This window comes from Sinohyriopsis cumingii, chromosome 7 (assembly GCF_028554795.1).
Source record: "Sinohyriopsis cumingii isolate HCF-2022 chromosome 7, ASM2855479v2, whole genome shotgun sequence".
NCBI lineage: Eukaryota > Metazoa > Mollusca > Bivalvia > Unionida > Unionidae > Sinohyriopsis > Sinohyriopsis cumingii.
The window spans coordinates 104,459,562-104,476,823 of NC_142967.1; the positions used below are offsets into that span (position 1 = coordinate 104,459,562).

The window sequence follows — 17,262 nt, forward strand, 5'->3', positions numbered from 1 at the left end:
TTATTGGAGCCCTCTAGCAATCATTTGCATCTGTCCATCTGTGCATTCATTTATCTGTTCACCATTATGTTGATTTCTGCAGAACAACATCAATCAAAATAGTTCACTTGTAACTAGATTTAATTGGCTTCTTCAAATTTGATTTTTAGTAATCAGCAACATAATTTACAGGAGTTATGTCTCAGATTTCACTTTGACTAATATTATCTTCTGCAGATGACCTTTACTTTTGCAATGAAATATTACATTGAAATTTATGTTGATGAGGCCTTAAACAAGTTTGAGTTTCAGCATCCTGCATCATCATTTACAGTAATCTGGAACATCCTCTATTAAAAAAATGCTGATGTTCTTGTAAGATATAGTTGTCACAATGTCATATTATGTTTATTACTGTCTGATATTTGCAAAGAGATTGCAATGAATGCACTCCTGAAGCCCTTGTTTTTAAAAACTTTGCTAATATGTTTAGGTCCAGCTCACCTTACTGAATTCATTGTTGTAAGTTATGTTCTTGCAATATGTGTACCAAAATAGCTGAAGATGGTCATTGCAGCAACTTTTCAGTACTAAACATTTGCTGCCCAGCAGGATCTTTACAAACTGTTTTCATGTCACTAGTGCAGCACATTTGCACCAATACACTAAGTCAATGAAGGCTCTATACCATTTCATTTTGTAAGTCTGATTTGTGGGTGTGAAATGTCACTGATACTCCAATTTTACAATTTAAACATGCAAATCATACACACACAAAGAACCAAAATTGCTTTAATGTAGTGTTGGTACCAAATCGGATGTATTCTTTAAATTATTTAAAACGATCATCATATACAAACTATAATTAGGTTACTCGTCACTTACAAGTAAACATAGGCATAGCATGGATGCATATTTTTCACTCATATTTTCATTATAATTGCATACACTGATGTAGCTCTTATTTCATTACATATACAAGGTATAAACAACTAGTAGGTGACTTGTAGGTCTCCTGTGCATGAAAGATTTATCATGTATAAGTCAGAATCAGTTGTTCCTCTGTGGACAATACGTAGAAACTATTATTTCATAATATAACATGATTATAGTAGTTCATCAGGTTTTATCTAAGAAGAGAAAAAAAGATAAATCATACAATATTATAGGTTTTGGATAGGTCTTGAGGCTTTGTGAATGCAGTCATTATTTTATATGGCCCTTTGTAGATAACACTTAGTGTACCCGTGCAAAATTTTTCAGGTGTCTTTAGGTGGATTTCAGATGTTTTTTTTAAATACGCTTTCTGCCTAAAGCATAATTGCTCATGTTAAGAGAGCTTAGGCGAATTTCAAGTGGAATTCAGATGGATTCATTGTGGAATTTTAGGTAAAATATGCAAAGTAGTTGTTCTAATATTCCGCTTGAATAGAAAGAATCCATCTAAGATTTCTGCCTGATATCCTTTAGAAATTTTCCAGGCAGATTTCATACAGATTTCTTAAGCATTTTCTGCCTAAGCATAAACTTAAAGAAGCTTAGGTGAATTTCAAGTGGACTTTAGGTGGATTTCTCGCGGAATTTTAGGCAAAATATGAAGATTATTTGTCCTAATATTCTGCTTAAGCAAAAAAATCCATCTAAGATTTCCCCCTGAAATAAAATTCTACCTGATTAAAATCCTGTCTGAAATTAAAATCCACCTTAGGTTTCCATCTAAAAAGGGCTGCCTAAATTGTCTACATAAATATCATCCAATAAAAAAATCTGCTTCAGATTCCTAATAAACTGCCCAATGATTCTTAGACATTTTTGGGAATTGATGATAAATATTCACAATAATTTTCAAAATGGATCATAAATTTTATTTGAGAGGTATTATCAAAAAATATTAAGTTTTTCTTGTCTTTGTTTTCTTTCTTACTTACAAAACCTAATCCATGATGTCATCATTTAAGTCTTTTTAATTTCACTGAAAGTTTGGTGAGATTTCACAAATATTTTGACCAAAACTGTCATTTTAATTTTAGCGAGATCTCTCTAAAATTTCCCTGAAATATTTGTGAGATTTTACAAAAATTCTCACCAAAACCTTCACCAAAATTCTGTTGAGGTTTCACAAAACCTTTGGCCAAAACTTTCACTTAAGTTTTGGCAAGATCTCTAACATTTCATTGAAAGTTGAGAGAGTTTACTAAACCTTTGGTGAGATTTGACCAAAATTTTGATAATTATATAATATTTTACTGAAGTTTCAGTAATTTCTCAGACATTTCAAAATTTTTCAAATAAATAATGGATATGAATTAAACAGGACTTTATTAACCAAGGTGATATTTCTGTGTACATGAAACAAAATTATACATATGTTGTAATTATTTGACATCCAAGGCAAGAGATATTAGAGTTAACAATAATAATAATAATAATGATTTTATTTAGAGAAGGTACCCAATTAGTTACAGAACTAATCTACCCTAAGGCCTTCTATCTGTTATGTACAATATATACAGTATATACAACATGATGTGAAAAACCTTGCTAAACACTAAATAATTAAGTGGTTTTAAAAATCAAAGTATAAAGCCTGGAACATATACACAAGCATCTGTGAACACATAAACATATATAAAATATAAAATATTATCCTGCATTGAATAATTCAACTGTGAAAATGATGCAAAATTGCAGAAAAGCATCCATTTGAGACATAAAAAGAAGAAATGCTAGGAACCTGCCTTATGTCACTGCTGTACTGCAGACTTGATTTTTGATTAATGTACAAACTATGATGCTGTTGTGGTCTCTTGAATTAGTCCTTGTTCCATAAGCAGCCATGACAAACGTTTATCATGATATAATTACTCTTATTTTACACTGAATTCTAACACAACTAGAATATTTTGATAATATAAACAATAATACCACTCATGATATTGAAGGATGGTTCTACTTGTGGGCCAAGAAAACTCCACAAAGATATGACTATCTTTGATAGACATGGGTATCTGGCAACAACATCGACATTTCCCACCAGTGATCTATACATTGTTCCTCCTTAAATTCTACAAGTTAGTTTGGAGTTATATAACTTTGAAATCATCCTGGTTCAATTCCTTGTCATATTTAGCACGTTAACCACTACTATAAAGCTCTCTATGGCACAAAAACCAAAATGCTAGCCCCGGCATTTAGTTTTCACACAGACTGACCAATTATGTTCCCATCGACTTTGCATTCAAGCTATTCTCATTTCCACACATTCTTCAAATGGTTATTCAAACTTGTATCCCGCTCAAAAATTCAAATCGCCATGTTTAGCAAGCATGCTTATTCCCATCAGTTTCTGCTACATGATGATTCATTGGGCAAATACAAACTTTTGACCAATCAGAAAGCTCTTTACAGCAATCATCTGTTAAATAATATATGGAAGAAATACTTATTAGAAAACTCATTTTGGAATGGGACCGGATAGAGCATTATTAACAAAAATAGTTTCAGAAACAATATTATAAAGGTTCCATATCGAGGAAAATCAAATTCAGGTCAGGAGAAAAAAGTTAAAGAAAAATACAACAACAACAGTTTAAAAACAATATATAACAAGGAAATATGTGGAAAGAAGTTATTGTACCCATAATGAACAATAAAATTACAGCTATCAGAAACAGGAAATATAAATGTTGCTGAAAATCATTCAAATTGTACAGGAAACAAAAAATAAATTTTATTATATCTTATTGATATTTTTTATTGAAATGTCAGTGATATTACAGTCACAAAATATCACTATATTTTCAGTTTTTGGGAAACTCTCAGTGAAATTTCAATCACAAATTCTCACTGATATTTTCTGAAATGTTGGTAAAATCTCATAAAAAGCCATTTTAGTGGAAAAGAACATTTGAGTGAATGTCAAAAAAATTCCCTGTGATTTCAATGAAATTTAAGTCACATTATCACTAGGATATGATTTTTGTAGAGCACATTTTATAAAACTTATTTATCAGAGTAAACAACAGATACAGTCCAAAATCCACCTTGCACCAAATTGTCTAAGTCCAAAGATTCATCTGTACTTGTTTGTTTTTTTTTATAAAGTTCAAAATTACGACTAAAATTTCTGCTAAAATCAAAGTCCAAGATCCATCTTAAAGTAGGAAAATGAACTGGACAATCAGAACTTTTCCATCTAACAGTTATCCTTTAGGAGGAATATAAGAAATAGCATGCTTAACTATTAGACGGCTGCAGTCTGTCAACTTAGCCGCATTCCCAGTCCGCCTAAAGGCCATCAGAAATATCGGGTTTTTAGGCAGAATACACCCTGAATCCACCTAAAATCCAGGTGGAATCTGCCAAAAACTTTCGTATGGGTATCTCAGTTTAACTATTTCACAATCATGCATTTATTAAAAAGGAGTAAACAGAAAATGTAAATAAATCATTGTTTTCGACAGTTTTTGGGTCCAAACAATTTTGCTTTTAAAACAAAAAGATAAATTTTCAGAAGGAAAGAAATACATGTACAAACCTATGGAAACAATAAAGAAAACATTATTGTCTATGATTAATATGATCAGAGATGCATTTCTTAAAATAAAACTACCAATGCATATAAATCAGATCTGAAGAAAGTCATTGCAGCATTGGATCACTTTTGCATGCACATGTGAGTAGAAAACGTGAAAGAATGTGAGATGTCTTACAACTGAATGGTCTTCCTTGTAGGAACACAAGAGTGTTATGAACAAGAGATAGGTTACTGTAGTGATGGATGAGTTCATATATTATTTCAGAAGCCAACAAGAGAGATCACCGTTCTTTCAATAAGGACAAATTGGTGGATCCTTCAAGATCTGCCACAACGGAGACAATGGTGCAGAGTGTTTCTTCTGATGAACCTGTATGTGACCTAAAGGTGCATCAGCAACCAATGACAGGTAGCACTGCAATGTACTGTGAACTTGTTGGCTTGAATGGCTATCAATATTTATGGTTCAACAAATATTTAAATTTTTGTTGATATTTAATTTCTTGGATGGAAGAATGATCTCCTACTGTTTGTGTTGGTTGTTTGGTCTTTAACTTCATTCCCTGTAGCAGTTGCCAAATCACTTCACATTGCTAGCCCACATGCAAGAATGAATTAACATTATCTAGTTTTTTTTAATAGGATCCTTCTCAGCAATTTTGGTGGAGCACTATAGCAATCATTTGCATCTGTCCATCTGTGCATCCATTTATCTGTTCATCATCATCTTGGATTCTGCAGAACAACTTCTCTCTGAATAGTTGAATTGTAGCCAGACTTATAAGCTCTGATATGTTTGTTTTCCATTAATACAACGTAATATACGGGAGTGTTATCTCTGATTTCCTGTTGACTAACTGTATCTTCTCCAGATGAGCTTTATTAAGAGTTGTTGGATTGCAGTGAAATATTACATTCAACTTTATATTGATGAAACCTTAAACAAGTTAGTTTCAGCATTCTGCTGCATCATACCAGGCCCATCTATGTAACATTGATTCTCTCAGCATAATTTTACCAAGAAACGATTGGAATATGTACAATCTATTGTCAAGAGCATCTTTGCAGAAGCTAAAACAAAAGCATTCAACCAAAATTGACCAAATGTTACACAAATCATTCTAGTATAATTGACTGTTAAGTTTGCATAAATGTTTCCGATCTGCCATCAAATATGGCTGCTTTTATAAAAAAGAAATAAATCTTTGAAACTTATAAGTAAGCGGGTACATTTGACAGCTTGAATACTGTCTTGAAATTAAATTCAATAAACTTAGGTTCTGAACAAATTATGTTAACTTTGGTTTGTTTTCATTTTCCAGTTCTTTTTCTTCACTGCTTAATGGCCTTATTATTTGACTTAGTTGACTGGAAGTGGAAATTAATAAATGACTGTTTAATAAACTGTATTCTTTATGCTTAGCGTTACTGACAGTATTCAGTATTTTCTATTCCTCACAAAATTTTATGTTTTAATGGACAGAATAAGTGAAACCAGTCTAAAATCTTGAACATTTATCGATGAGTGACAAAGTACATTCATCAGTAATTTTGATTGCCAGGACTTTATAATATTTCAGAGGGACATTTACCCACAAAATGGTGGTATTTCCACAATTCATGCTTGAGGCACAATGCTATGTTTGATGGATACACCAAGGCAGACTTAATTCGTAGAGATCCTAAATACAGTCCATATGGTATTCAACATTCTGTGACATGTAGTTTTGCTGTGCAAGCATCATCTTGGTGTCAGACAATCATTCAGCATTCAGCTATTAATTTTTTTGTATGATTTCATTTGACCCATATTATTCTTTATGAAATGTTATATTGCTATATTTTAAACAGAGCATACAGAATATTTCATGTAAGCAAATTGTTGCAGATGTATTGCATCTCCTACGTTTAGCTGGAATCTGTATCTTTACATGTGGAACTGGTCGATTCTGAGATTCTTGTAAATTTAAAATGATAATTAGGAATAGGATTAATGGATAAAACATCAGTGGTACCGTTATAAATTATAGGCAAATGGAGCACCTTGTGTCTTTTGTTCTTTTTGTTTTGACCACTGATGGAAAGGTCCAAGAAGTTGAAACTACACATTGTTCGTGAATAAAATCTACACCTATATTGGCAAAGTTTACAATGAAAATTATAATGGATGATTTGATTGTCTGAAGCAGTCAGAGCAGTTGAGTCAGATGCACCTCAATAATATATTTTGCTTGGTAAATATTTCTTAATCTGTCGATGGAATTCGCTGTTATATATCTGAATCATGACATGACTGATTTTAAAAAATTGTGCTCAAGGGTAGATTATCGTTTGATAACTAGAGATGTTGAAACATCCTCTATTGAAAACTTGCTGATGGTTTGAGTAGATGTAGTGGTCAGAATGGCATGCTATGAAACATGTTTATAACGGTCTGATATTTGCAAAGTGATTGCAGTGTATTCACGCTGAAGTCCTTCTTTTTAAAACCCTTGCTAATGTGTTTAGCTCCAACTCACCTTAACTGAAATCATTGTTCTAAACATGTTCTTGCAATCTGTCTATCAAAATAGCCCAAGATGGTCATTGCATCAAATTTTGGCTACTAAAGATATGCAATCCATTTGCATCCTAGCAGGATCTTTATAAACCATTTTCATGTCACTAGTGTAGCATATTTGCATCAATACACTAAATCAATGAAGGCTCTATCCCATTTCAGTTTGTGACTCTGATTTGTGAATGTGAAATGTCACTCATACTCCGATTTTACAATTTAAAGCCACAAGCATACACATACACAAAGAACCAAAATTTCTTTAATCTAGTGTTGCTACCAAATTGGATGTCTTCTTTCAATTATTTTAAATGTCCTAAATTATTTAAAATTAAACATCTTGCAGTTTTCTTTATTTGTCTCTATTTCTCATTAACATAAATATGTTTTGCAAGGTTGGGAACTTTATAAAAGAATTCATCGTAGCACCTATGGTGGCTTAGATTATATTTTACATTAAATCATGGACTAGAGACTGTGTTTTGCAGTAAACGTTTATGCAGAAAATGAACATTTATACATAATTGATACAAGAAAAATTTAATTCCTGCTCAGCTCTACTTTTGTTCACTAAAAATACTTTGCATGGTCATCATATACAAACTATAATTAGGTTATTTGTCACTTACATGTAAACATAGGTGTAGCATGGATTGATATTTTTCACTCATATTTTCATTACAATTGCATACACTGACGTAGCTCATTTTTCATTACATATACAAGGATAAGCAACTTGTAGCTGACTTGTAGGTCTCCTGTGCATGAAAGATGTATCATGTATAAGTCAGAATCAGTTGTGCCTCTGTGGACAATACATAGAAACTATTATTTCATAATATAACATGATTATAGTAGTTCATCATGTTTTATCGAAGAATTGTAACAAAAAAAAAAGATAATTCATTCAGTATTTTAGGTTTTGGGTAGGACTTGAGGTTTTGTGAATGCAGTCGGTATTTTGCATGACCCTTTGTAGATGACACTTGGTTAGTGTTAATGGCTTTCCATCCCAGTTTAACTATTTCACAATGATGCAGTCCTGTGAAATCCAGCATTTTAATCATGAAATGTATATTTGCAATTCAGCAATAGTTTTCTAGAATGATGGACCTAGGACCTACTCTCAGTCATCTGATAAATGTACCCAAAATAAGGGGAATACAGTTATTTGATAGTCGATGTCTGCCTTTGACGTTATTAGGAAAGATATAGATACACACTGCTTAAATAAACCACAGCATATAGGAAGTGCATTTATAGTCAGATAATTGTTGCACTGTACAGCACATTGTTTTTTAGCGAAAATCACGTTAATGCATCTCGTAAAAATATTCCTTCTATATTTCTATGCCATTTTTCAGTCTAATTATCCAATTAGATAAATGCCATTTCATTTAAACATTTTGTATGGTGTTGATACATTCAAAAAAATGACACTTAAACTGAATGATGACTCCAAGGTCATCAGGCATGCAGCAAATTGTTGACAATGTTATTCAGTTTAAATCGGTATGAGCAAGACCACAGCTGTGTGAAGGATTTCTCAAAGGTTAGATTCTTTGCTATTTTCCAAAAAGTAAGAGCAAACACTTGGAAAAGAATGTTTTATGCATTTAGAACAAAATGGATCTGATTGAAAACATTCCAATGTTAAAATCTTAAATTTATGAAAAATGTAAAGAAATCATTTTTGTCTATGATTAATATGATTAATATGATGAGAGATGCATTCCTTAAAATAAAACTACCAATGCATATAAATCAGATCTGAAGAAAGTCATTGCAGCATTGGATCACTCTTGCATGTACATGTGAATAGAAAACATGAAAGAATGTCAGATGTCTTACAACTGAATGGTCTTCCTTGTAGGAACACGAGTGTTATGAACAAGAGATAGGTTACTGTAGTGATGGATGAGTTCATATATTATTTCAGAAGCCAACAAGAGAGATCACCGTTCTTTCAATAAGGACAAATCGGTGGATCCTTCAAGATCTGGCCCAACAGAGACAATGGTGCAAAGCGTTTCTTCTGACGAATCTTTATGTGACCTAAAGGTGCATCTGCAACCAACGACAGGTAGGACTGCAATGTACTGTGAACTTGTTGACTTGAATGGCCATCAATATTTATGGTTTCACAAATATTTAAATTTTTATTGGTATTTAAATTCCTGTATTGAAGATTGGACTCCTTCTGTCTCTATTGGATGTTGTGTATTTAACGTCATTCCCTGTAGCAATTGCCAAAATCACTCCACATTCCTAGCCCACAAGCAAGAATGAATTAACATTATATATGTTTTTGATGTTTTTGGGTCCTGCTCACCAATGTTATTGGAGCCCTCTAGCAATCATTTGCATCTATCCATCTGTGCATTCATTTATCTGTTCACCATTATGTTGATTTCTGCAGAACAACATCAATCAAAATAGTTCACTTGTAACTAGATTTAATTGGCTTCTTCAAATTTGATTTTTAGTAATCAGCAGCATAATTTACAGGAGTTATGTCTCAGATTTCACTTTGACTAATATTATCTTCTGCAGATGACCTTTACTTTTGCAATGAAATATTACATTGAAATTTATATTGATGAGGCCTTAAACAAGTTTGAGTTTCAGCATCCTGCATCATCATTTACAGTAATCTGGAACATCCTGTATTGAAAAAATGCTGATGTTCTTGTTAGATATAGTTGTCACAATGTCATATTATGAAACATGTTTATTACTGTCTGATATTTGCAAAGAGATTGCAATGAATGCACTCCTGAAGTCCTTGTTTTTAAAAACTTTGCTAATATGTTTAGGTCCGGCTCACCTTACTGAATTCATTGTTGTAAGTTATGTTCTTGCAATATGTGTACCAAAATAGCTGAAGATGGTCATTGCAGCAACTTTTCAGTACTAAACATTTGCAATCCATTTGCTGCCCAGCAGGATCTTTACAAACTGTTTTCATGTCACTAGTGCAGCACATTTGCACCAATACACTAAGTCAATGAAGGCTCTATACCATTTCATTTTGTAAGTCTGATTTGTGGGTGTGAAATGTCACTGATACTCCAATTTTACAATTTAAACATGCAATCATACACACACAAAGAACCAAAATTGCTTTAATGTAGTGTTGGTACCAAATCGGATGTATTCTTTAAATTATTTAAAACGATCATCGTATACAAAACTATACTTAGGTTACTCGTCACTTACAAGTAAACGTAGGCGTAGCATGGATTGATATTTTTCACTCATATTTTCATTAGATTTGCATACACTGATGTAGCTCTTATTTCATTACATATACAAGGATAAGCAACTTGTTGCTGACTTGTAGGTCTCCTGTGCATGAAAGATATATCATGTATAAGTCAGAATCAGTTGTTCCTCTGTGGACAATACATAGAAACTATTATTTCATAATATAACATGATTATAATAGTGCATCAGGTTTTATCTAAGAAGAGAAAAAAGATAAATCATACAATATTATAGGTTTTGGATACGTCTTGAGGCTTTGTGAATGCAGTCATTATTTTATATGGCCCTTTGTAGATGACACTTAGTGTACCCGTGCAAAATTTTTCAGGTGGACTTTAGGCAGATTTCAGATGTTTTTTTAAAATATGCTTTCTGCCTAAAGCTTAATTGCTCATGTTAAGAGAGCTTAGGCGAATTTCAAGTGGAATTCAGATGGATTCATTGTGGAATTTTAGGTAAAATATGCAAAGTAGTTCTAATATTCCGCTTGAATAAAAAGAATCCATTTAAGATTTCTGCCTGGTATTTTGTACAAAATTTTCCAGGCGGATTTCAGACGGATTTCTTAAGCATTTTCTGCCTAAGCATAAACTTAAAGAATCTTAGATGAATTTCAAGTGGACTTTAGGTGGATTTCTGGCAGAATTTTAGGCAAAATATGAAGATTATTTGTCCTAAGATTCTGCTTAAGCAAAAAAATCCATCTAAGATTTCCCCCTGAAATAAAATTCTTCCTGAATTTAAAACCTGTCTGAAATTAAAATCTGGTGAGATTTCACAAATATTTTTACCAAAACTGTCTTTTTTATTTTGTTGATATCTGTCAAAAATTTCACTAAAATATTTGTGAGATTTTAAAAAAAATTCTGACCAAAACTTTCACCAAAATTTTAGTGAGGTTTCACAAACATTTTGGCCAGGAACTTGCACTTAAGTTTTGGCAAGATCTTTAACATTTCAAAAGGTTTCAAATAAATCTTGGATATGAATTAAACAGGACTTTATTAACCAAGGTGATATTTCAGTGTACATGAAACAAAATTATACAGATGTAATTATATGACATCCAAGGCAAGAGATATGGGAGTTAATAATAATATTAATAATACTAATGACTTTATTTAGAGAAGGTACCCATTTAGTTACAGAGCTAATCTACCTTGAGGCCTTCTATCTGTTATGTACAATATATTCAGTATATACAACATGATGTGAAAAACCTGGCTTGACAATAAATAATTAAGTGATGTTAAAAATCAAAGTATAAAGTCTGGAACATATGCACAGGCATCTGTGAACTCATAAACATATATAAAGTATAACATATTATCCTGCATTGAAAAATTCAACTGTGAAAATGATGCAAAATTACAGAAAAGCATCCATTTGAGACATTGATTATGAAAAGAAGAAATGATAGGAACCTGCCTTATGTCATTGTACTGCAGACTTGATTTTTAATTAATATACAAACTATGATGCTGTTGTGGTCTCTTGAATTAGTCCTTGTTCTATAAGCAGTTGTGACAAACTTTTGTCATGATATAATTACTCTTATTTTACACTGAGTTCATACACAACTAGAATATTTTGATAATATAATATAAACAATAATACCACTCACGATATTGAATGATGATTCTACTTGTGGGCTAAGAAAACTCCACAAAGATATGACAGCCTTTGATAGATGTGGGTATCTGGCAACAATATCAACAATTCGTACCAGTGATCTATATTTTGTTCCTCCTTAAATTAGGGAAGTTTACAGTTTGGAGTTATATAACTTCGAAATCATCCGGGAGTGTTGTCTCTGATTTCCTGTTGGCTAAATGTATCTTCTCCAGATGACCTTTATCAAGAGTTGTTGGATTGCAGTGAAATATTACATTCAACTTTATATGGATGAAACCTTAAACAAGTTTGAATTTCAGCATTCTGCGGCATCATTGACAGAAAAAGTATCTTCGTTTTACCAGGCCCATCTATGTAATATTGATTCTCTCTGCATAATTTTACCAAGAAACAGTTGGAATATGTACAACCTATTGTCAAGAACATTTATGCAGAAGCTAAAACAAAAGCATTCAACCAAAACTGACTAAATCTTACAGAAAGTGGAAATTAATAAATGATCATTTCCTAAACTGTATTCCATATACTTAGTGTAACTAACAGTATTCAGTCTTTTTTATTCTTCACAAAATTCTGTTTTAGTGGACAGAATAAGTGAAACCAGTATCAAATCTTGAACATATATCATTGAGTGACAGATAAGTACATTCATCAGCAATTTTGAATGCCATTACTTTATAATATTTTGAAAGGGACATTTGCCAACAAAATGGTGGTATTTCCACAATTCACGCTTTAGGCACAATTCTATTTTGATTGATACACCGAGGCAGACTTTAAGATGGTCCATATAGTAATCAACATTCTATGACAGGTAGTTTTGCTGTACTAGCATCATCTTGATGTCAGCTAATATTTCAGCGTTCAGCAATTAATTAATTTGTATGATCTCATTTGACCATTGTTATTCAGTATTAAATGATACATTTGTTATATTTTAAACAGAGCATGCAGAATATTGCATGTAAGCAAATTGTTGCAGACATTTCAGATTTGCTACTTTTTAGTTGAAATCTTTACACATGGTACTGGATGATTCTCAACACTCTTCCATACACGTTAGCGGAAAACGCGCAAGAATGTGATATTGGTTACAAATGAATGGTCGTCCTTGTAGAAACATGAACAGGATATAGTTTACAGACTGCACATATTATTTCATAAGCCAGCAACAGAGGTCACCATTCTGTCAATAAGGAAACATTAGGGGATCCTTCAAGATCAGCCTCAACAGATACAATGGTGCAACGCGTTTCTCCTGACAAACCTGTACATGACATAAAGGTGCATCTGCAACCAATGACAGGTAGGACTGCAATGTACTGTGAGCATCTTAAATTGAATTGCTCTTAATATTTATTTTTTTGTAATTTTTGTTGGTATTTAGATTCTTGGATTGAAGAGTGGACTCTGTTTCTTTGGCCTTCTAGAATATCTCATCTCTCCTTGAACCAATTTACATGCTGTTTCCGATGAAAGACTTTCTATGGTGTAAGGTGGATCATGGTGAAAAATATTGACCCTCAGCTACAATATGGCTACAATGGTGATAGTCTTAATAATCTTTTTGTCACTATTCCTGCTATGCAGACAGTCGTTGTGTTTTGGTATGTTGAAGCTTTTGAAGAATATCATAGATGTTTTCAGCACTCGGCAGTTAAAAAGAATACAGGACTGAAGTAACTCTCTTATCTAGGATTCATTGATATTCTTCTGCCATTACAACAGCCTTCTCTCCAGACATTTGTTGAAATAATTTTGCATTGAATTAAATAACTATAAATATTATCATTCCGAAGAAAATGGTGGAAAATGTTTGTATTGATAGATTTCTACCACATGTGGTAGATGTTCTCTCATACAACATTGGTCAATTCTTTTTAGGAACTCACACAGTCAGACAGAGATGAGATGCTAGTGATCTGTAAGGGTAAGCTCGTTATACCACTCATCCACCCTGGACCCGCTTGTATCGAAAAAGTAACCCACTGATTAAATATCTGGTAGCAATCTTATCTCAAACTTGGATGGATAATTAATGAACTTTTTGTATGTATTGTATGACCGTCTTTTCATTTCTTTGACACAATGCATGTGTGCCTTCTGATTTATGTATATTTTTCAATACTATTTTGATATTTTCACTGCAAATATCTTACAGATATGATCATTGTTTGAAAGCTGGATTAAATGCTTTGCATAATACGAGGTTTCCATTCATTTTGTCCGCAAGCTGTTATTTTGAGGTAAAGACTGATATAAATTTTTGAATGTTCGACTATGCAAGACCAAACCAGATTCCTGGTAAAAATTAGTTCTATATTTAACTTTTTTGGATGATTTCATTTAAAACTGTTATCACCACATCCCCATAAAAGATAAAGATTTGTCAAGGTTATTAACCCCTCAGTTAAGTTTCTAAGCAATAACATGGTTTATTTCAAATTCTTCAAACTAGCAATGAAGACATTGCCAGTTATCATGGATGTATCATTGACATAGGTGTCATCTTGTATGGTTTACCCGTAATTTGTACGTTTTGTTGTCCTTTTTCATTACTGTACAACTATTTTGTATGTTTTTGTCCGTAAAAAAAAATAATTTAAATTTTTTGTTGTTGTTGTGCATTCGGGACTCTTGGCCTAATTTTTTTTAAGTACGAGAATTCAGTGAGACTATGGTGGCCTGAAACAACCAATCACATCATAATCAAAACCGCGCTTTTCCTTGATAATGAAATGAGTTTCATTCATGGTTCATCTCCTGTGTGTGAAGATCTTGTCATTTATCGGTCAGAGATTAGACACTCACTCAGATTTCTAATATTGACTAACTACCTACGTAGTAAGTATGTTTTCTTATTTTATACATTATTATTTTATTATTTATACTTATTACTATCAAATAAAGTTTGCATCAATTTTCATACTTTACATAGTGTGGCAATCATGTTGGTGTAACCATAATTTGTCCGACTTTTCTGTGTGGAGATAAAGTGCATTAATTAAAATTTATAACAATATACTAAATAAAAATAAATGCTCTAATGATTTTAGCACTGGCATTTTATTGTGCTGTTATAGTTTTGAGTTAAGTTTGTCAGATGGGTAATGCAAACAGGAAGATGCATTGACATAATGACGGATGTAGTACAGATACTGAGTGACTCGAAAATATGTAACACTGCCAATTTATGTCAAGTTTGTAACCAAAATCGGCACACCATATAGCATATTCATAATTTTTCAAACACCAGATACGCAATTTTAATACAAACAATCAACAGCTTATGAGGTATAAACTTCTGGACTGCTACTTTGTAAACTTTTTATTTCTAGATTTCAATTTTTGGATAGCTCCTGGCGTAATATCTTTGGGTTCTTGGGGACAAATATAAATTTGTAACATATTTGTAATCAGGAGATCTTCCTCTATCACATGTCAAATCAAAATTTTTTAATTTTTTTATTTTTTTATTTCTCTCATCTAGTTGAAATATTCTATCCATCAAATGGCTGAGCCTAACTCAAAACGCAAGCTTGAAGACACTGACCAAGTGTCTTAAAGTCTTCCCTGTCATTGTAGATGTATCCATGTTAGGATCTTCACATGCTTTTTGTAAAATATGCATTAAAGACATTAAAGTGGTGGTGTCGAGCATATATGATCTGGAGGATCACTTCAGGACAAAACTGCATGAAAGAAATTTTGAAATGAAGAAGGGAGCATCCATCAAAAGCTTCTTTGCTTAGCCAAAGCAGGAAGATGATAGTGCTTTAAGTTAAAAGAATGAAATAAAGTTTCAGAAATATAAATAGTTATGTAAAAATGTGTCATAATAATTTGTATATAGCATTTGTTGTTTTAAAACTGTTGATCTTATATAATGTATGAAAACATTTTTTCATGTAAGTTTTTTTTTGTCTTTGTAAAATTTTTATTGGTCTGGTGTACAGGTTTTCATCTCAAAGGGTTGACACCTATGCATTGAGGAAAATGAGAATGACTATCAAGGCCATGTGACCATTAAATAACGGCGACTTTAAGACCACACTTCACTGTAGTTCATTTTTATAGCAAGGTTGTAACTCATGGAATGATATTTCCTTGATAATTGTATATACCAAAGATATGTGGTTTACTTATTTAACCATATTCATTCAGTGTTTTACAAAATAAACTGCTTATTAAAGAGCATCGCAATATTAATTATGCCATCTAGTTGTAACGTGATAAAGCCAGTTTGGGATTGGGTCTGTTGAATACAAAGAAGTTCACACATTTTCATGAATGAGATGTTTATTTATAGTGTAAGTGAACAATGAATGAATCTGACACCATATTCGTGCTTATAAATTTCAGTGATGGATTGAACAGAATGATGCACACAGAGTTTATCAACATATATCAGAAAATGATATGGTCCCTAAATGGAACTTTTCCAAATATGCAACTTCAATGAGTAATCGAATGAAAATCAACTTATAGAACTCATGTATGGATTTTTTCACCATTGATGATAAAAAAGAACAATCATGTATATTGTGTCATCTAGTCAACGATCATGACATCTTTCGGTTTTACATCTCATCAAAATATCAAGGAGCAACCATGCATGGCCTGCTCCTAGTCTCCTAAGCATCCATAGCTAGCCTTCTCATTCCCTGCAATCTCGCTGGTTACAAAGCTTTGAACTCTCACTGCAAGTAAAGTAGTACCATTCTCCGATTGAACATCAGCATCAACAACATCTTCCTAGGTATAAAAGAACAGTTCTTTGACTCTCGCAAACAGCTAAAATACAATGACAGAGATGTGTAGTACATTGGACACATTTAAATATGAATGCAATTAAATCTATTACACATACGTGCAAATAAATTAGTTTCATCAGAATGTCAGTGTGTGATTATTATTATAATAACGACGCTTGTATATGAATCTGTCTCCAACACAAATAATCTCGCTTCACTATAAGAACTCAAACATTACCCATCTTTTAATGAGCGCAGTGTATAACTTAATTCAGTTGTTTGTTCATTTATAAAAAAGAGTGGAGAACAGTCTAACAAGGCATTTTATGACATGGGTTTGATGCTGAAAGTTTTTAATAAATCCCCAAGTGTTCATTGTATAAAACAGTTATATCACATAAAATGGATAGCAAATAAAGTACAATTTATATTTCATGTAGCTCTACAGCTGAAGATTGCTTCTATAATATTGAGAGCTTCCTAATAAAACTTGTCTGTTATGTAATAGAACAACAAGACTTTATAAGTACCTG

At 32.3% G+C, this 17,262-nt stretch overlaps 1 protein-coding gene across 2 annotated transcripts in view; it reads left to right on the forward strand.

Moving 5' to 3' along the window:
* LOC149795857 (uncharacterized) overlaps positions 1-17,262 on the forward strand; it is a 114,814-nt gene that overhangs the window by 61,556 nt on the left and 35,996 nt on the right. For both annotated transcript variants that reach the window (XM_089965783.1, XM_089965784.1), the window contains exons 11-12: positions 4,782-4,925; positions 9,013-9,156. In XM_089965783.1, the coding sequence (XP_089821909.1) occupies positions 4,782-4,925; positions 9,013-9,156 (288 nt within the window). The remainder of the gene's footprint in view (positions 1-4,781; positions 4,926-9,012; positions 9,157-17,262) is intronic.